Below are 21,905 nucleotides of genomic sequence, written 5' to 3' on the forward strand. Positions count from 1 at the left end.
GTAAACCAAATACTTAAATTTATATGACTTTGACAAATGAACCCCCATTTTTTTGTATTGTGACAAAAAAAAATAACCCAAATTATTGCTGCTAAATTTTCACAGTGTAGTTTTACAAATGACACAATGGCCATTATGACTGAACACTAATTATATTTTCATCAGACCACATGGTATGTCTCCAGAAATGAAGGTTTCTGTCCCTGTGTGTGTTTGCAAACTGCAATCTAACTTGTTGATGTTTCTTTTGGTGAAATGACTTCCTCCTTGCTGAGTGGCCTTTCAGTCCATGTGGGTACAGACAGGTTTTACAGTGGATATTGACACTATTTTCCCATCACGTCAAACCAGAAAGTATTGTGCTCCAGGTGTCTCCTTAAAATACATCGTTGGGTGTGTTGTGGATTAAGTCAAATGTCTCAGTTAACCTATCACAGGCTGTAATCATCATTATCTAATTCAAATTCAAAAATACGTTATAGTGCCTCAACATTTAGATAGGTAGTTGTCATTCTGAATGCTAAATAAGTACGTCTGACATATTTTTTCCTCATCATTGTGACTGTCTGCAACTAGAAATATGTTTTATGGTTTAACTTGTTTTAATTTTGTGTAACCAGACTGTTGTGTGTTGCATTTCTGCTCAGGTCCCTCTTGAAAATGAGATCTATAGTTCAATGGAGTTTTACCAGGCTTAAAAAAGGAAGGAGAATTTTGGTTATTCTAATTGAAGTTTGGTCTAATTTATCTCAGACAGTGAGAAAAATGTGTCGTTTTATTCGTTATATATAAAATTCTGGTTTTCAAGTATATTTCATATGACTTAAGATTTGATTCCTGAATACATTAACTTCTTAATAATATTTTATTTATTAAGAAATTATAGTGATTCAACTGTGAAGTTGAGTCCAGTCCCTGGAGTTGTGATCCAGGCCAGCAGGTCTTGAAACTGGCGCGCGGAGCATTATGGGATACTTGGTTAACTGGTGAAGTCAACATGGCTGCGGCTCTCAGGCAAAGGATAGAACCTGCAGGAAGAAGGCCGTGAATGAAGCCCGGTACACACACAGCTTCGCCGCCTCTATAGTGGGCTTAAAACCGCCGCGTTCGCCGATTTCTACCCCGCCTGCGGAGGGCCGAGACACTCCCAAACAGCAGCAGATAACAAACAAGTGAGGATAAAGTCTCGTATGAATTCCGACGAGAAGGAGGACTGTGAGTGTGCGACACCACAGGCCGAGACCAGCCCCGCCAGAGGAGCTGTTAGGTGAGGAAACCGAGAGGAGGGAGCCGGGGCTGCCGGGGAGGAGCAAACCGATCAATAGCTAGCCTGCTAGCTAGATAGCTGTTGCTGCTAGTTGCTGTGTGGCTGCAGACCCTCTGCAGCTGCTGTTCTCCCCCAGGTTTGGTTGTTTAATAAGGATTATGTTCTGTACAGACATTGGCGAGAGGAATTCTGCACACAATGCAGCTGGAGCTAAGAAGCCTGATAGATTTGGTATGTTAACCTGCTGGGTCAGCGTCAGAGAGAATCTGTCCGTGACATTTGTCTGACTGACTTCTCTGACAATGGCTGCGAGATTTTCTACAACACAGCAGTTACCACTTATTAATCGCGGCACTACGGTGATATATCAACAGAAATGTGCTACTGTACCCATAATTCAGTAGACGACAAGACCAAGTCTGGTTCCTCTTTTTCTTAGTAGGTTTACATTGTGGTTCTGCATCAGAACAGCTCAGATGAGTCAGTCAGTCTTGGCTTTAAATCTTTGTTTTCTCCTTTTAATTAGAGAACAAGAGGAGCCTGACATAGAAAACCCAGAAGCAAGCCGAATGTAAGTAAAATATCTGTAGTTACACATTTTCATTCATTCTATTTCCATTCCTCCATTCAGAAACACCAATTTCAGGACATGGTTGCTCACCGAAGACCTAATACAGTGAACCTCAGGTGTTATGTCAGGTTTTTGTGATGTTAAAAATGAGACCAGACACCTCTGCAACATGATGCTGCCACCACCTTACTTCACAGTTGGGACTGTGTTTTGAGGCTTGAAAGCTTCACCCTTTTTCCTCTAGATGTAAGGAAGGACATTAAGACCAAGCACTTCAGTTATAGTTTTATCAGACACTGGGACATGTCTCCAAAAATTAATTAAACTGTCTTGGTTTTGGGTCAGAACTTGATGGTTTGGCATAATCTGTAGAAATGTTACTGATGGGCTTTAGGCATCCTATCTGACCATTTTTTGGTCTGGTCTTGTTTTAACAGTTACAGTAGGGTAAATATTTGATACACCACCGATTTTTCAAGTTTTTCCCTCATCCAAAGAATGAATAAGTCTGTAAAATTCATCATAGGGACACCTGAACTGTGAGACAAAATAAAAAAAATTCCAGACAATCCCATTGTATGATTTTTAATTATTAATTAGCATGTTATTGTCTGAAATTAGTACTTGATCTCCTAGCAACCAGCAAGAATTCATTCTCTCACAGACCTGTTAGTTCATCTTTACAAAGCCCTTCTGTCCTCTGCTCATTACTTGTATAAGTACACCAGTGTGAACTGGTTAACTGTATTAAAAACAACAGTCTTTAATACAGACAACCTAATTTTTAAACATGGTAAGAATTCACCTTAAAGCTGAGCTTAAAGTTTTGAAACAAAACACCATGCAAATATTTTCACTGATATGTTGTGTACCCAGGGGCGCCGCCAGGAATCTTGGGCCCCCTGACAAAAAATTAGATTGGGTCCCCCCTGCGCAGCTGCTGTTACAATTTTTTGAGTCTATTTGACCCATAAAAAGCATCACAATTTTAAAGGCTTGCAACTTACTTTCTTTGGTCCAATGCTGATACTAGCACAATATTTACTGCTCATGAATTTTACATCCAACAATCTGCATACAGCAGAGGTTCCCAAACTGTGGGGCGCGCCCCCTAGGGTGGGCGCCGTGTCATTGCAGGGGGGGCGCGGGAAACCGTCTGGATGAAAAAAAAACAAACAAAACATGAACTCTGTATGCGCTGGGTTTTTACCTTAGAATGGCCAACTCTCTGTTATTCCTATGTCAATTTGATACAGTAGAGGCTTCCACACTTCCCATATTTGTGTCCTCTGTCACTTTTATCAGCAGTTAAAACAGTTTAATCCGTTGTTAACATGTTGTAACCTGTTTTTCCGAGCCGCGTTTAAACGCAACATGAGCGCTACGACGCTTGCGCTGGGTTTCCACCTGTGAAGGAGACCTGCTGCTGATGTGCGGAGCTACATAGGTTTGTGTTAGAATCACGGCAGCAAAACGCAAAGAACTTTTCACAGTTTTTCCCTCCAAACTAACCGACTGAGTTGAGTAAAGCTGTTGGATGCAGGTAATGTTAGCTAAAAGATGACTAGCTAATATCAATACAGAACCTTAAGTTTAACAAGTACCTTGTAGGCTACCGATGTTGGTGTCTATTTTCAGCTACGTACATTCATTTTGCCCCCAAAAAAGTCGATGTCCCCTCCTCCCCCGTCACACGTGTCGTTTCAACAAGACAGCCATTTGTAATCCATAGGGGGGGCGCAGAAAATGTTTGGAAACCACTGGGGGGGGGGCGCAGAAGAAAAAGTTTGGGAACCACTGGCATACAGTATGCAAGAAGGTTGTTTAAATTTTTTCTGTTAGTTTTAAATTACTGAAATGTCTCTCCCCACGAGCAACAGTCAAAAGCAATGTGCAAAATATACATGAAGCAGTCCAGACTTTTCAAAAAATGCCATATTGTTGCATTTTGTTCAAGCTGCAGTATATAACTTTAATAAAAAATATGTTTTCTCCATATTTGTTAAAGCTGTCACCATGTCGTAGCAGTTTATGAGACAGATAATCTGTGAAAACAATCAATCTCCTCCACCTCCTCCCTGAACTACTATTGCTAGCTAAAGTAATGCAACGTTCCGGCCAAAACAACCAATCAGAATCAGGAGGAGGGTCAATCAACCTCATTCACTCACTTCTAAATGTGCTAATGGTGGAGAAACAGCATATCATTACAGGAAACCGTTTATCTGCCGTCATTGGTAGGTATGCTAACTAGACTGAGCATTCACAACAGGCTATGCTAGCTGTAGCATAGCACAGAGCAAGGGGCAGGGTGGATGAGCAGCCACATGAGATTGTGATTGACAGCACTAAAACTCTCCTGCCACTGACTGGTTGTTTCTAGCACTGGGAGAAGGCAGAGGAAATAGATTTTTCACAGATTATCTCTCACACCATATTGTCACAACATAAACAGTTTTAACAAATATGTGAAAAAAAATTTTTTTTTATAAAAGTTACATAGTGCAGCTTTAATTTCACTTAGGAGAGGATTGGTCAGGAGGGGCGTGGGTTAGAGCTGCTGCTCACTGACTCATCTGTTAAGTGGTAAAAGGTACAAGTTAAAATATATGAATATCTTGGTACTTTTTTTCCTTAATTCATTAAGTGCTAGTGAAAAGAAGGCAAACAGTAGTCTGTAGCTAAACTAATTATGATAAATGGTTGATAATCTCACACAGTCTACCCACCTCCCAGAGAAAAACTGGGTTACAAATTGACACTCTTACCTTTTTCTCTCTGAACACCGTCACTGACAAGTGCTCTAAGCAGGAACGAACCATTTGATGCAGATCAAGTGAGGTTCAGGGCAAATATGGATGTGTGTTTTTTGGTCTGGGAGTGGGAACATTAAATTTTTACTGCTAAAAACAATCTTCGAAAACACAATATGATTAATTTTGTAATTGACAGGGTTCCAATTTTTTTTTTTAATTTCTATGAACAAAAAATAAATAAATAAATTGTGGAGGGCCTCCAGGCCCTTAGAATTACCATAACTTTACCCCCCTATACGGCGCCCCTTTGTGGACCCTCCTGTGTCGTATAAATAGTCACGCTGCGCAATATTGGAATCTCATTGAAGTCGTTACTTTAAGTTTGCCCGTTTGAAAACTGCAAACAACTGATTTTAACAGCACAAAAAAGGCAGTTTTTGATAAATGTTCAGCAATATTTTTCTATCACCACCACCACAAAAAAGTTTCAGGCTCAGGTTTTTTAATTTTTTATTTATTTTTTTACTTTAAGCCCTTCATGTCTGGGTCTTCCAGCATGACAATGACCTGGGGCCTCATGCATAAGAGTGCGCAGTTTTCATACTAAAACTTGGCGTACAGAAAAATTTAGAAAAGTGCGGCGCACAAAAAAAATCGGATGCATGCGATTTGCATCCAGCTACAGACTACTACAAACTAAGCTGTAGTAGACTACTGTAAGCTACAGCTTACCTAGTACCGTACACGGTACAGTGTACGGTATGGTACATGGTTTTTGGTACTGTGTACCGGTCCACACGGTACGGTACCGGTACCGCACGGCTCCTTCTGCTCAGAGCTCCAGGATGATCACTCCAGGCAATCTAAACGTTAATAAACCATCATCAACATTTCCCAGCAGATCAATATGATCTCTGATCAATCACTCCCTCTGAATCCTTCTATTGGCATTGTTCTCCATCAGAGCCAAAGCGCTGTGCCACAGTTACGTTGTGTCGCATAATTGTGGCACAGTGCAAAGGTGTGCCCCTTTGCACAGCTACTTATGTACGTGTGATTGTATACACACCTTGATCACCTTAAAATACTCCTGTTTGGAGTTAATGTGCTGATCCAAACCTATTTTCTTTTTTTTTAGTGAATTGCATAAATGCATTTCATGCGCTTTGGCGCACAGACCAATGCGTTACATCTTTATGAGACAAAAACTGAGGAAAAATGCTATTTACATTCGAGTGAAGTTTTCATGTCTTTTTATTTTTATTTTCTATATTTTGTTATGTTACTGTCTGAGGATAAATGCGGTTCAGTTTCATCGTTTACGTTTAAACAATAAAATATTACAATCCTGAAAAAAAATATGGTTTAACACCGCTTTATGCATGAGGCCCCAGAAGTAGAGTCAACTGGGTGTCTCTGTAAGAAACAGCCAGGGCCCCAGACTCCAGACCTGGACCCAGTAGAAAATCTTTGAAGGGAGCTGAAACTCTGTGTTGCCTAGTGACAGCTATGAAATCTGAAAGATGTGTATGAAGGAGCGGGTCATGGTCCTGCTGCAGTGAGTCTAAACCTGGTCAAGAACTACAGAAAATATCCAACCTCTGGAATTGTGAACAAAGGTTTCTGTACCAAATATTAAGTTGGATTTTTCAGTTAAATGAAATACTTATTTCATTTAAAAATGCCAATCAAATATATCAAGATCATATTATTTATACCTCACTCTCAAGTTTGCTCTGGAGCCTTGAAAATAACCTCTACTATTGTCATGCTCCTCATCGGTTCATGCTCATTGGTCCGTTTCTGTCTTCTGAACACAGGAAGCGTGCAGCTGCCAAACATCTAATAGAGCGCTATTACCACCAGTTAACGGAGGGCTGTGGGAATGAGTCTTGCTCCAACTCCTGGTGTGCCTCATCAGTGGGATTCAGCCGCATGGACAACAACGCGGCGGCAGTCAAAGCTCTCGAGCTCTACAAGCTCAACGCCAAACTATGTGACCCACACCCTTCGAAGAAAGGCACGGCATCCACGTACCTGGAGAGCAGCGCTCACAGCAACTCGGCCTGCAGCAACAGAAAGCTGAACCATAAAGATGTCCACGCTGTGAGAGACAATTTCAAAGGTGGGTCCATTGAAGACAAACTTGCTAAGATGAAGTTTTGCTTTTTCTCTTCATGAAACATTTGTCTCTGTACGCAGATATAAATTACCTGACAGAGGAGAAGGTGTACGAGATCTTGGACATCTGTGGAGAGAAGGAGGATTACTCCCCTCTGATCCGGGTAATAGGTCGGGTATTCTCCAGTGCTGAAGGCCTGGTGCAGAGCTTCCGGAGATCCAAACCTCACACAAAGGAGGAGCTAAAGTCCCTCCAAGAAAAGGACGAGGACAAGGATGAAGATGAAAAGGAGGCGGCTGCGTGCTCTGCCACAGCCATGGAGGAAGACTCCCCCACCTCCTCATCGTCACGGCTCGGCGAATGCTCCTCAGGAGAAAACGATGTCCAGAAGTTGGCCCCTGATGAGGTTTCGGTGGACATCGAAGCCGTGCGGCGGGTCTACGAGCGCCTGCTCTCCAACGAGAAGATAGAGGCCGCTTTTTTGAATGCACTCGTCTACCTCTCACCTAATGTCGAGTGTGACCTGACATACCACAATGTGTATTCAAGAGACCCCAACTATCTGAACCTCTTCGTTATAGTGATGGAGAACAACAACCTACACAGTCCAGAATACCTGGAGATCGCTCTGCCGCAATTCTGCAAAGCCATGAGCAAACTCCCCCTGGCTGCCCAGGCCAAGCTGACTCGCCTGTGGTCCCACTATAGCGCGGAGCAGATCCGCCGGATGATGGAAACCTTTCAGCAGCTCATCACCTTCAAGGTGATCAGCAACGAGTTCAGCAGCCGCAACCTGGTCAATGACGATGATGCGGTCGTGGCGGCCACCAAGTGCTTGAAGATTGTTTACTATGCAAACGTGATTGGAGGCGACCTGGACACAGAGAACAACGAAGACGAGGATGAGGAGCCCATCCCGGAGTCCAGCGAGCTCACCTTGCAGGAGTTGCTGGGCGAGGAACGACGGAACAAAAAAGGCCCTCGAGTGGACCCTCTGGAGACAGAGCTGGGAGTCCGCACCAACGACTGCAGGCGGCCGCTCATTCCCTTTGAGGAGTTTGTGAACGAGCCTTTGAACGAAGTGCTGGAAATGGACAAAGACTACACTTTCTTTAAGGTGGAGACAGAAAACAAGTTCTCCTTCATGACCTGTCCCTTCGTCTTGAATGCCGTCACCAAGAACTTGGGCCTGTACTACGACAACCGCATCCGCATGTACAGCGAGCGGAGGATCACTGTGCTCTACAGCCTGGTGCAGGGCCAGCAGCTCAACCCCTACCTGAGGCTCAAAGTGCGCAGAGACCACATCATTGATGATGCTCTGGTCAGGGTACGTGTGGACAATGCTGATGCTTGCTAGCTCCTGCAACCTACAGGGTGTAGTAATACCAGGTTGTTTTTGTTGTTCTTGCAGCTGGAAATGATAGCAATGGAGAATCCGGCGGACCTGAAGAAGCAACTGTATGTGGAGTTCGAAGGCGAGCAAGGTGTTGATGAAGGAGGAGTGTCCAAAGAGTTCTTCCAGCTGGTAGTGGAGGAAATCTTCAACCCTGATATTGGTAAGAAATCCCAATAAGTGCTCCACATGTCGTCCACATGCTGCCCTGACGGTATAAACAGACTTGGACTCATTCCACAAAATTCTTCTCCTCACTCAAATGAGGATGCTTCTGTTTCACTGTCATGTTTTTGTTTTTCTTTCGTTCAGGCATGTTCACGTACGATGAACACACCAGGCTGTTCTGGTTCAACTCGTCGTCGTTTGAAAATGAAGGCCAGTACACACTGATCGGCATTGTCCTTGGCCTGGCCATCTATAACAACTGCATCCTGGATGTCCACTTTCCCATGGTCGTCTACAGGAAGCTGATGGGCAAGAAAGGAACTTTCAGGGACTTGGCTGATGCTAATCCAGTGAGCTTCACTTCAGGATCGGTTCAAGCAGCAGTTGATGAGTTGAAGGTTTTGCTGACATTGAGTTGTGTTTTGAAAGGTTTTGTACCAGAGTTTGAAGGAGTTGGTGGAGTATGAGGGGAATGTGGAGGAGGACATGATGATCACCTTCCAGATCTCCCAGACGGACCCGTTTGGTAACAGACTCATGTACGATTTGAGGGAAAATGGGGACAAGATTCCAGTGACGAATGAAAACCGAAAGGTGAGCCTGACTGATGCCACTCTTGTTCTTCACTTTTACACTTTCTGCTACTACCTGCTGATGATGTGTGTGTGTGTTTCCACAGGACTTTGTAGCTCTGTATTCTGAATATATTTTAAACAAAAGTGTTGAGAAACAGTTCAAAGCGTTCAGGAGAGGCTTCCACATGGTCACCAACGAGTCGCCGCTGAAGTACCTGTTCAGACCAGAGGAGATCGAGCTCCTGATCTGCGGCAGCAGGGTGAGATCCGGAAACATCCGTCAGGAATCGGGAGTTTTCTTTATGTCTGAGAACCTGGGTTTGAGTTCCTCTCTCTCTCATTCAGAACCTGGACTTTCAGGCTCTTGAGGAAACAACGGAGTATGACGGCGGTTATAACAAAGACTCTCGAATTATTAAGTAAGAAAGCAAGTTTTTCTCTAGGTCTGCATTATTATTGTGTGTTAAAGATGTGGTCTGTTTCTTCCTTGTGTCCATTCTTCCCTTCCTTTTGTGCTTTCTTTCTTCACTTTTCCTTCTTTTCACCATTACCCCATTTGATCCCTGTCTTTCCTTTTTTCATTCCTCTTTTCTTAACTTTTCCATTCCTTCCTTTAATTTTTTTTCTTTCCTTCATTCCTTTCCCTTTATTTCTATTTTAACTTTTTTCTTTCCTTCCTTCCCTTTTTTCTTTTTCTGTACCTTCTTGCTTTTTTCTTTGCTTTTTTTCATTCCCCTTTTCCTTCCTCATTTGCTTTTTTCCTTCCTCTCTTACTCCCTCCTTCCTATTCTGATGTAAACCTGGAGGTTCAGTGACTCTATAAGCTTGAGACTCTGTAGTTTCTCCACTACATTTGGTTAGAGAACTGAACCATAAACATGCAGAATGTGATAAGAACCAGCAGGTGAAGAGTATTTCTCCAGCGGTTGATTCCATGCTGTGATGACAGCTTCTGTTCTGACAGTGGGATTTGTCTACTGCAGGGAATTCTGGGAGACGTTGCATTCTTTCAGCGAGGAGCAGAAGCGCCTCTTCCTGCAGTTCACCACCGGTACTGACAGAGCACCTGTGGGTGGGCTCGGCAAGCTGAAGATGATCATAGCCAAGAATGGCCCAGACACAGACAGGTGAGGTGTCACCATGATAACCATCCTGCTCCAATAGGCCGCTGGTCAATCACACAAGGTTCCATAGGTCAGAAGGAGAGCTTCCTGTCTCGCTGAGTCAGAATGTGAGGCTGACTGAGTCTCGCATTCTCAGTCAGCCTGAAGAAAATATTCAGCAAATATTTTCTTCAGGCTGAAGAAAATCACTGAAAACAATATTCAGCAAAATTACCTTTAAAACAAAGTTACGGTTTATAAATTCATTATTAACAGGCAAATTCAAACACACAAAAATAAAGTTATAACAAAAATAATTGCATAAATGACTCAAACGCACCTGCTTCCTAAAGAGAAATATCCTTTAATGCCCCACAGTGAGGAGGTTCGGGTTAACCAGCTGCTAGTTACAGATAGTAAAAAAAAAAAAAAAAAAAATATATATATATATATATATATATATATATATATATATATATATATATATATATATATATATATATATATATATATATATATACATATATAGGAACAGAGACTGTAGAGTAAGGGGTAAATTTATGAAAATATATTGTCCAGTTATTAACATTATTTAACATAGACACTTAAACTGTTAACAGTTTGTCAAAATGACATTTTTAAATGATATATCTTTCTAAACAAGGGCTGAATTGTTTCCTACTCATTGCATTTAATTATATTTTTTCTCTTTACTAGAAAGAACCCTAAAATAATACTGCCATTGTTTTGAAAACAGTGTCAAATATTTTTCTTAGGATCAGTATTGAGCTTAAAATCTTACTGTCGTAACACCACCAGTAGGAGGCGCATTCGCCCAGTAAACTCTATTTTCCTGTCCTTCCTTCCTTTATTCTTTAGTTATTAATTTTTCCTGAACTTCCTGCCGTCATGGTTTTCTGTCTGCAGGTTACCAACATCCCACACCTGCTTTAACGTGCTGCTGCTGCCAGAATACAGCAACAAGGACAAGCTGAGAGAGAGACTGCTGAAAGCCATCACCTATGCCAAAGGGTTTGGCATGCTCTGAGCCCCCACTACTAACAGACTCCTTCTCAGAAAGCCCATGAAGCCCCAACCCGCCCCGTCCTGCCCCTCCTTTATCAGACACAATCCAAACGGCGACAGAACACAGACCAGGAGAACGAGAGGACAAACGGTTCCAACTGAGCACTCTAGTAGTTTTGCTGCTGTGTCTGCATCATCTTCCATCAGTCAGTGTAAGCACAGAGGCCTCCTGAACTTCCCACTCCCACATCCACAGTATGTGAATGTGTTGCAGCCTCCTTTTGGGTTTTCCATGTACAGAGAGGATGGTTTTCCTTATTTATTTTTACGTTTCAGTGGGTTATCTCATGGCTGCCTGTTGTTAGCTTCCCTAATCTGGGAAAAGGGGGACAGAGTCCAGTCAATAAAAACAGGATGCTAAGATAACCTGGTCTAACAGATGATTGAAGGTTCCCCACTAAAGAAAGAGCTTCACTGACCATTCCACTCTACTGTTGCTTAAACACAATTCAGATCAAGGTAAGCATTGGTAAATTTACTGTCCTTTGGTCCAAAATGGCACATCATCTAAATTACTGTTCAAGTTTGTTTCTGGGCATTTGTTCTTGCTCTGGGTGGGGGTTTGGTGGGATGGGGGTACACCACAGGTAAGAATCAAATCTTATCAGATCAGAGCTGTGTAAAGTGCACTTAGACATTTTCAGAATGTTTTGTTTTTTTTTCTTGGCCACAGGTCGCCATGATTGTTTGGAAATTTTCATTTCCTTGTCTTCCTGTGTTGACAATTCCAAATAAAAACAGTGTTTATATATATATGAGTGCAGTAGAAACTGCAGCACCATATTGTACAACATCTACACATGTAGATTAAAGAGGATGTACTCCATGTGCCAACCTACCAGGGAAACCAGATATTTACAAATGCTGTGTATAAAACAACCTGCTTTAGCTATTTGTGACAATGAATCAAGCTAAACTGCCTGTTTAGGATCACAAAAAAGATTTTTGTTTGGTTAATATCAGAGTAGGGAAACGTTCTTCAAATCCACAAATTTTCTTCCGTTGCCTCGGGATTTGGTAGAATTGTCCTTTAAGCTCAAGTCAGATGACTCGCATAACTGGTTTAGTAGAGCTCCATTACACACCTTTTCAGCTCTTATCACTAATTTTCTTAGGTCTGAGGTCAGGATGTTTTGGACACTACAAAACACAGACTTTAATCAGTTTTAGCTTTTTCAAAAATGACATTTTTGGGGATTTGATTTTTTGGACACCCACAAAAATGAGTTCCTTTGTCTGTGAGCATCTTTACAAACCATAATCTGGCTTTTCACTTTGGTTTTTCAGTTGAGGCTTCTTCATTGCTGAGCAGCGTTTCAGGCCATCTTGATACAGGACTTGTTTCACTTTTAGCTGTTGTTCTGGTGTTGAGTCACACATATTTCACACCAGAACCAATTCACCTGTGGGAAACAAAACCCATCTTCTTTCACAGTGATATGTCGAGACACTCCCATGCTGTTTGTAGTTGCATATAACAGTTTTAGCAGATGTTTGGTACCTCAGGTATCTCAAACATGAACCAGACTTAAGGTTCACAGTTTTCATTTCTTGGCTGAGTTCTTTAATTTGCGACGATGTCACACAAGGAATCAGTTTGAGATCTTGCGTTAAAATACATCAGAAGCTTCATCTGCACTATACCACAAATAGCTTAGAGACACAGGAATCTTAGTGTATGTAAATAATAAACATCTTGTATTTGGCAAATAGAAATAATTTAGGTAAGTCTGATGACCCTAAAACAGCTTTGTCTGCTTTACCGTCGTACAGGAAATGAAAAGGTTGGATGTTTCATGCTGTGGTGTATGTAAATATCTGGTTCCAGCTCAATTCATTTACTAACCGTTTGTCTGGTAAAAACTCCAGTTTATTTCATCCACTTTTGGTTTTAATGTTGAACACTTAGGAGGCACACACTGCAGCAGCTTATCTGGAACCTTCTGCACAGGCAGAGTCAAGGAGATCCCAATAGATCTCAACAGTTGGGCTTCTCTGGTCTTTAGTTCTTGGACTGTAGTCAGTGGTGGGGCACCACCATGAGTAGAAGAACCCTACCAAAGGTTTGCTGACCTGTCAGAAAATCCACAAGTCACTTAGTCTCAGGCAAAGCTCCGTGGTGACTTTCCTAGCAGTTCATCTGGGCAAGACGTTCCGACCTGTATTTGGATCTCTCTGATGTATGCTGTGGGAAATGCATCATCTAAACGAACTATATGAGCCACTTCCTTATGAACCATTAAAGAAATTACTATGAATGTAAATGTCATTTTGTTTGCATACAGACCAGGCAGAAACAATAAAAGGAACTATGAAAAAGATCTTGTTATATTTTACCAATTGGTAAGAGAACTTGATAATCTGGCATCATGTATTATAACCGCACAAATGCCCATGATTTTCATCTTCAAACATTGTCCATCTTAACTTTTTCAGTTCTTCAGTTTTAAAATATGTTCTCTAATTTATACATAAACCCACTAATATGGTCCCCAGCAGGTTTTGCCTCACCACACATCTGAAGCTATTTCCAGGAATATTTTGACCATTTTATTTTGGCTGTGTTGGTGGAGTACCAAATAGTTTTTCGGGACCTGGATTTGAAGATTAGTCCATGAAATTTGAGATTTGCGTTCTGGGAAGACATTTCCATAATCTTAATGTTAGCCTTCTTTCCAAAACCAACCTGAAATTACTCATGCCGCTGGCATGAGTAATTTGAAATCAAAATTCCAGATGAATTGCCAGCAACATGTGGATACTTGGTACAGTGTGTCCTGAGATTGAATGCATGACCTGGACTCTTCTAAACAGACATCGTGTCTCATCTTCACTGTAAGACTTTTTTTTCTTTTAAGATTTTTTTTCACTCTAGTGGCCTTTATTTGATAGTTAATTGACAGGAAAGTGGATAATGAGAGAAGGGGGAAGAAAGGTCGCCATGGCCGGGAATCAAACCTGTGACAGCTGCATCGAGAACTAAGGCCTCCATATGTGGGTTGTGCTTAACCCCTGCGCCACCACAGCACACACCCACTGTAAGACATTTTCATTTTTAAAGTGGAACCCTGTTTTTGGTAGGCGCTCTCTGTGCTGGTGGTTTCGCTGTAGGTTATGGAAGTGGAGTTCTAGAAACTTCCAGAAGATGGCAAGGATCATCCCTTGGTAGTTCCTGGGATGATCCTACACCGTCTCCATTTATACTTCCAAAGAACATCTGCTAAATATGATGGATACTTTAATCTGATGGCCTTAATTAAAACCCCACTAAATGGCAGGATCAGGTAGGAATTCAAGTGTCACATTAAGGCTACTATAACTGATTGGTATAGAGTTAAACATTCATTATAGATTAATCTCTTCATTGAGTCATTGTATCTAAATCTTATCTTCTTTTTTGACCATTTTAGGTAGAGAAGCATCGTGTTCTTATTGTCATCATTACAGTTTTTTGTTTAAACTTTGAAGTCATAATAGATTGGGTGATATTTATCATGGTTCTGTTAGCATTGCTTTTGTGTTCAGCCCCGGTAGAACTTTCTAGGCTCATCCTTATGAGCCCAACTAGAAAGACACAATGGAGAACTTTAAAGGCAACCTTTTTATTTTAGTATATTTTGTATGGGGATAGTGAGTAGAAACACTGTCCAACTGTTTCATTTAGTGAGTATAAAAGTTCTACAGTGCCAAAAATGACATGCTTTCATTATCTCTTTGTAGACTCATTTCCCAGCAAACATCACTCATCAACTCTGAGGCTTTTGACTTCATTTGATAAGTTAGTGAGCCGCTGATTGAGTTTACGCTGAGAGGATTCATATTGATTTCTAAGCTTTTGAAGTTTGATTGTCATGACGTCCACACTGCCTTCAATCTGGTTGACTTTATCCTCCAAATCCTTGGCATCAACAGCAGCTACTAGTGACTCATCTATGAGATTATCCTTCATCAAAATGGCCCTTCCCTTGTCCTCCAGAGCATATTTAGCATCAGGATATTCAATGAGAGCCTCCATTAGATCGTCTTTAGACAGTGCAAACAAATCCGAGTAGCCAACACTTCGTATGTTGGCAGTTCTCCGGTTTCCTGCTTTGCTGCCCTTTATTCCAAGGATGCTGATTTCTCCAAAATATGCCCCATCACTGAGGACAACAAATTGTGTCACCCCATCATCTGCCACAACAGCTAGCTTTCCTTCTTTGATTATGTACATTTCCCTGCCAATGTCCCCTTTTTTACAGATGTAGTCACCAGGGCTGAAGACCTGAGGTTGAAGCTTTAGAACCAACTCCACAAGTAAACCTGCTTCACAGTCTTGAAAGATGCGCACTTTTCTCAGAGTCTCCAGGTGGACGTTGATGGCTATCTCAGCCTTAAGCTTGTCAGGCAGATTCTTTAGTACCAGTTTCTCATCACAGGACTTCCCCTCTGTCCACAAGTAGTCAAACCACTTCACCACCCTTGCCTCCAGATCTTTTGTGACCTTCCGAAATTGCATATACTGCTTGATTGAGTCAATCTTGGCCTGAAACTCAACTCGTGCAGCATTCATGTTGGAAATCATGGCACCAACATTGCCTACAATTGTTGCAAAGATCAAAACCCCAGTGAGAAAATCGGCTACAACAAAAAAGTACTCTATGTCCCTGACTGGAGGTGGGGTCTCTCCAATGGTTGTCAAGGTAAGGGTGGACCAGTAAAAACAGTAGATATACTGTCTGGTCAGACTAGCATATACAGGATTGCTTATGTTAGGATATACCCATGTGTCTGAACCAAAACCAAGAATCTTGGAGACAGCAAAGTAGAGACAAGCATTCCAGTGAATGATGATGATAATGTAAAGTACCAGATTTGCAATTCGAAAGATGTTTGGAAAATTAGTTCGAGTTTCCGTCCGGTCAAAGAACTCAAAGAGTCGAGCTAACCTAAAGAGACGGTTGAACCTCCACTCTGGGTTGTTGATTCCAATATGAAGAAACACAAAGTCAGTAGGGATGATGGACATCATATCTAACTTAAACTGCCGAGTCTTCATGTACTTTTCTTTTAGCATCTTTGCATCCTTCACAAGCAGTCCTTGCTCCAAGAAACCTGTTGGAACATTCCAAGCTTTATGAAGTGAACCATCTGTGAATAAAACTGAAAGAAATAACTCTGCCTTTGCTTACCAGTCCTGGCTCTCACAAAGGTGTCTACATAGTAGATAACATCGGATATGTAGTCCAAAGCCATCCACAGAGTTGAGTTAGCATATTGGAGTTCATTAAAACATGCCCTACGTGGAAGCAAAGTCATCAAGAAAAAGTTGAGAATAGTGAATGAAAATAAAATGATGTATGAAATTCATTAAAAAATTACATAAACCAAAACCTTGCCACAAGAAACATCAGGTTATAGAAGACCGGCACAGAGACTGTGCACAGCCAGTTGTAGTATGTATCGGTAGCAGGATCCATGATCCACACCTCCTTCCTGGTTGATGATAAGCCACAGTGAGTAGTCAACAACTTCATTAGTGAGGACAGTGTACTATTCAATACCAAACCCACAAAGCTTGACTTTATAACAAAAGTATGACAAATAGAGCATCAGTAGACATACAGTAAATGTCTTTAACCTCTCATGAGGACATCAGTGTACCACTCAAATTCAAGAAACTGATCAAGGTACTTACGGTGGTTCTTTTTTATCATCCTTTTTGTCATCTTTCTTCTCATCCTTCTTTGCATCCTTCTTATCATCTTTCTTCTCATCCTTCTTGTCGTCTTTCTTCTCATCCTTCTTTTCCTCCTTTTCATCTTTCTTTTCCTCCTTTTTCCTAAAAAACAATTGTAAAAAGCCAATTGTAGGGGGACTTGTGCTGCCTTGTCAGTAAGGAATATAATAGTTCAATAGACTGGTGGTTCTGAATACAAATCAGGCATAACATTATGACCAGTAAAGTGAATACTTTTTTGTTACAGTGATACATGTACATATATCACATGATTCATCTCATTAATTCAATTCAAAATATGAAACTGATATGTTACATAGATCCATTTCACACAGAGCCAATGAAAACCCTCTTTTTACTTTCTGACATGTATTTCATAAGAACACCTCTACACAATGTGCATTTTAAAAAGGACAAATGTTCAGTGTCCATTGACAACAAAATCTCCTTCTTGGCTTCAGCTAGTTTGTGGTGCCTGTCTACTGTTGAATCATGAACATTTGAGGCCTGCAGAGCTTATATGTTATTCTGAGTTCTTCTCCAACCTCCTTCATGAACTCCTGATAAGCTCTTAGGGTAACTTTGGTGGACTGGACACTAATCTGTTCAGGATTTTCTATTGATCGGGTCATTATCAATTACCGTACTTTTTTTTTTTTTTTGACAGGATCACTCATTGGAAGGTTCATCACAGTTTCATGTTTCCCATTGTATATTCCTGGAGTACCAAAGTCCAGAAAGTACCAAGGTGTTACAAAGTCATAAAAATGGCTTTGCAACACTTCATACACACACAGTTATTAATAACTGTGTCTGATCTGTTCTTGAATTTCTTTAGATTGGGGCTTGATGTGATACTTTTTTTAAAATCTTTTACCTTATTTCATGATGCCAGACATACCATGTGTACTAAAGTAAACAACAGATATTCCAGAATTTGGAAAGGGAAGATGGTTTTGAAAAAAAACAAACAAAAAAAAAAACAAGTCTACCTTAGAAACTCTTGATGCATCCATAAAACCCAGAATTGAAAGCAGATGTAGTCTTATTCATTGTCCTGAACTTTGAGATGTAGGTGTGTTCATGACGAAGTTAACCCGTCACTGTTATGCAGACTTTCTGATTAAAGGTTGAAATGAAGCATTGGCAAAAGAACAGTACAACCATCCACTGACTTAAACTGGGCTTTATGCTCTTCACAGCCTTATGAATAAAAAGTTTTATAAAGAGGTGTTTATGTCACCTCATCTGTCATAAATTCATGAGATAATTTGTGACTTACCCATCGTTATTGTTGGAGTTGTTTGTGTTTTGTGCAGCTAAGGGCCACTGTTTCTCCCTGCAAGAGGAACAAATGGAAAAGTTCATTGATTTTCATAAAGTCCCCCAGCATACAGAGTGAGAAACATCAGGCTAAATGCTAAGCTACATATGAAAAACTACATGCTCACCGATCTGTCCTCTGGTTGCTGAGGCCAGACTCTTCTGGACCAATGTTGCTCCTTCCAAAGCGTGTCATGTTTGAAAGCCTTTAGAAGAGAACCAAAAAAATTATTTGCTGGTTAGAAAAATAGTGAGTCTTGCCTGACTTTGTAGTTGTCATGAAATACACATCACATAAGCCTCATGAAAGTAGTAATCTTTATCTGCAGGTTAAGAAACCTATGGAGCTTTTAAAAGAATGAGTTCTTGTTTCTTGTCTTATTGTAAGTTGGGATAAAATAAAATATGCAATGTTGTGGGATTTTGGTCTCTCGTGATGCCAACTAACAATAATAATTCTCCTCCAGACCTGAAACATGCTAATGAAATCACCAAGTCAGAGCCAGCACCAAGTAAGAGATCAAAATGGATGCACTGCAGTGAACCCACACTTGTTCCTGGTTCAGTTTTCACAGATTCACCTGTTCTTTACGTTTTCTGTGAAACATAAGTCAAAACTATTTGTAGAAAATCTGTGTATTTGTTTGTAGAAGGAAAATGCAGCTTGGGAAGTTGATTTCAGCTGTGTCTTTGTATTTACAAAGACACACTGCTACTTGACATGCTACTGGCTAGGATTAGCAAATTAGCCAATTCAGAAGTGCCATTCAATTTCCTTAGCAGTGATTGGCTGTACTCCCAATAAAAGGAAGACTGTGGATATCAGTGCCAATAAATTTTCCACCTATTAATTCATATTCAGGTATATTTGGTGTTTGAACTATTAAAAATGGCAATTATAAGCATTTTTAGAGATGGTGTCAAGGATTTGCAGATTTTAGCACACAATATCAACTTTGAGGACTCATTGTAGAAATATATACATATTTTTTCATAAATGACAATAACAGAAATTGCAATATCTAGTGAGGCTTTATCTGCTCTCACCTGGACAGCAGTCTTGTTCTTACTGCCTGTTGCTGGGGCTCCATCCTGTAACACAGGACAGTTAGACTGGTACACAGGTGCTATGACAACACATACCAGAATTTTTAATGAGTCTCTTCCTCGTAGTAAACATTTTTTCCAAAGATAGACACCAAAATCTCTGGCTTGACTGGTTACTTTTGCTATTTTAGGAAATAAAAATGGTACTTCTGACTCATGCCACAGACAATTGAGATAGTAATTGGTGTTAGTGTACTGATAATGTAACCCTCAGAAGTATAGTCATTTTGTTAATCCTAAGATGTTGAAAGGTTTTGTCTGATTTATTGTCAAACAGAAAGAAAAACAAAATTCAGTGTCATGTATATACCAGAGTCTGTTTGTATTAAAGATCAGCAGTGTTACACAGGTACAGCAGGACTACAGACCAAACAGGTTTAATTGTAACTTTCTCCCACATGTCCGAACACTCCACCTTCTGTCCTGTCTTCTTTCCTTCTTTCATTTTAAGACATCTATGATTTGTCTTCTTTAGCCTCCCGGCAACAACGACAGCATTCCTGAAGAGGCAAAACCCAAAGTCCTGGCCAACGTCATCCCTCTCCACTGCACTAACAAGGTATCAAATCCTTTTTAACTTCTTTCTTTCTTATAAACACCCTTTTCCCTTCTTTTTTCTCCAAATCAATGCATTTATTTCTTTCCCACATCCCAGAGAGAGGAGGATGCTGATAAAATCGGGCAGATCATCCAGGTTTTTATAATTAATTCAGGCACAAACTTCAGCTTTTACATTAGAAACCATTTATCTCATGACTGCAAACTGAATGTGCGGATGACATCTCTGAATTATAAATAAAACCAGAATTAGTTTCTGTTTGGTCACATTAGCTCATTAAGCCTCTACAGTACAGTTCACTGAAATCCTTTTCTCCCGGATTACAGAAACTAAAATTAGATTTTCAGACCAACGTGACTTGCTAAGCCCCAGCCTCAAGTAGTTTTCTTCACTTTAACCAACTCAGCTGTTGAAATTTACCTGCGTGTAAATGTTGATTATGATGAAGATGATGATGATGAAAATGATGATGAGGAGCATCTGTGACTGCAGAGGATTCAGGGTGAGCTCTGACTAATTTTCATCCTGCTGTTTCACACCAAACAGAGCAACACTCTCCTCCAGACAATAACACATCACCAGGAAGGAATCGCAGTCCGTCCCCCAGCGCAGCTCAGTGAATGAAGTCGTCTCCTCGCTCTGCTGAGTTCATCCTCTGCTGGTGAAGGAAATCCTTATTGCAGTGACACCTTTCAGCAGGAGGTGAGAGGAGGAGGAGGAGGAAGTGAGACATTTCTCCTCCCTCAGCTGTGAACCTCGTCCAGGTCGTTGAATCCTGATGGATTGATGTATCTTAAACATCCTTTTAAAGTCATTTATTATCTTTCCCAATCAGAAGATATTAGTTCAGTGACACCACTAATCTTTGAGCATTAAAATGATTCTGTGATGTAAAAAAAAAAAATGAACCCATAGCAGTGGCTTTTGATTTGGGCCATAAAGGCAGCTGCCCAGAGCGGCATCACAAATGGAATGCAGAATTTTCTTTTATAATTTAGCTTAGCTTCTAACAAGCTGAAAAAGGTTTCTATTGCTTTCATGCACGTTGAGATGAAACTTGACTTGTAATCTGTCTATATATATATATATATATATATATATATATATATATATATATATATATATATATATATATATATATATATATATATATATAATATATATATATATATATATATATATATATATATATATATATATATATATATATATATATATATATATATATATATAAAAATAAATAAATAAATTCCCCTCTCACCCTCCGTGGGTGGTCTCTTTCATCCTCTGAGCTCGGGTCCTCTACCAGAGGCCTGGGAGCTTGAGGGTTCTGTGCAGTATCTTGGCTGTGCCTAGAACTGCACATTTCTGGACTGAGATGTCTGATGTTGTTCCTGGGATCTGTTTGAGCCACTGCTCCAGTTTGGGGGTGACTGCCCCGAGGGCCCCGATGACCACAGGCACCACTGTGGTCTTCACCTTCCAGGCCTTCTCCAGTTCCTCTCTGAGGCCCTGGTATTTCTCCAGTTTCTCATGCTCCTTTTTCCTGATGTTGTGGTCACTTGGTATTGCTACATCCACCACAACGGCTTTCCTCTGTTCTTTATCCACCACCACAATGTCCGGTTGGTTCGACATTACCATCTTGTCTGTCTGGATCTGGAAGTCCCACAGGATCTTAGCTCGGTCATTCTCCACCACCTTTGGGGGTGTCCCCCATTTTGACCTCGGGGCTTCCAGTCCATATTCTGCACAGATGTTCCTGTACACTATGCCCGCCACTTGGTTATGTCGTTCCATGTACGCTTTCCCTGCCAGCATCTTGCACCCTGCTGTTATGTGCTGGACTGTCTCAGAGGCCTCCTTGCACAACCTACACCTTGGGTCTTGTCTGGTGTGGTAGATCTGAGCTTCTATTGCTCTGGTGTTTTGGGCCTGTTCCTGGGCGGCCAGGATGAGGGCCTCCGTGCTGTCCTTGAGTCCAGCTTTCTCCAGCCATTGGTAGGATTTCCTGATATCAGCCACTTCAGTTATTTGTCGGTGGTACATCCCATGTAGGGGCTTGTCTTCCCATGATGGTTCCTCCAGCACCTCGTCCTCTGTTCCCCATTGCCTGAGACATTCACTGAGCACATCGTCCGTTGAGGCTTTGT

General features: G+C 41.0%; 2 protein-coding genes across 3 annotated transcripts; one reads left to right on the plus strand and one right to left on the minus strand.

Annotated features, from left to right (window-relative positions):
• The first annotated feature begins 955 nt into the window (after positions 1 to 955).
• LOC106932277 (ubiquitin-protein ligase E3A) lies at positions 956 to 13,363 on the plus strand. Of its 2 annotated transcripts, none has more exons than XM_015010887.2 (11): positions 956 to 1,267; positions 1,794 to 1,838; positions 6,415 to 6,719; positions 6,797 to 8,046; positions 8,131 to 8,275; positions 8,425 to 8,630; positions 8,710 to 8,874; positions 8,960 to 9,115; positions 9,201 to 9,274; positions 9,839 to 9,982; positions 10,886 to 13,363. In XM_015010887.2, the coding sequence occupies exons 1-11, from the start codon at positions 1,191 to 1,193 to the stop codon at positions 11,004 to 11,006; spliced, it is 2,688 nt and encodes an 895-aa protein (XP_014866373.1). In that variant the 5' UTR covers positions 956 to 1,190; the 3' UTR covers positions 11,007 to 13,363. The 2 variants fall into 2 exon arrangements, with proteins under 2 accessions (XP_014866373.1, XP_087871330.1); XM_088015204.1 differs by lacking the exon at positions 956 to 1,267 and adding an exon at positions 1,301 to 1,705.
• Positions 13,364 to 14,765: 1,402 nt separating this feature from the next.
• LOC106932269 (cyclic nucleotide-gated channel alpha-3-like) lies at positions 14,766 to 18,282 on the minus strand. The gene is made up of 6 exons (XM_088008243.1): positions 18,215 to 18,282; positions 18,046 to 18,102; positions 16,722 to 16,865; positions 16,418 to 16,519; positions 16,216 to 16,322; positions 14,766 to 16,138 (listed from the first exon to the last, which is right to left on the minus strand). Exons 1-6 carry the CDS (start codon positions 18,280 to 18,282, stop codon positions 14,784 to 14,786), a joined length of 1,833 nt encoding a protein of 610 aa, XP_087864369.1. The 3' UTR covers positions 14,766 to 14,783.
• Between the last annotated feature and the right edge of the window lie 3,623 nt (positions 18,283 to 21,905).

This window comes from Poecilia mexicana, unplaced genomic scaffold, assembly GCF_051168715.1.
Source record: "Poecilia mexicana isolate PSO_F unplaced genomic scaffold, ASM5116871v1 scaffold_2, whole genome shotgun sequence".
Taxonomy (NCBI): Eukaryota; Metazoa; Chordata; class Actinopteri; order Cyprinodontiformes; family Poeciliidae; genus Poecilia; species Poecilia mexicana.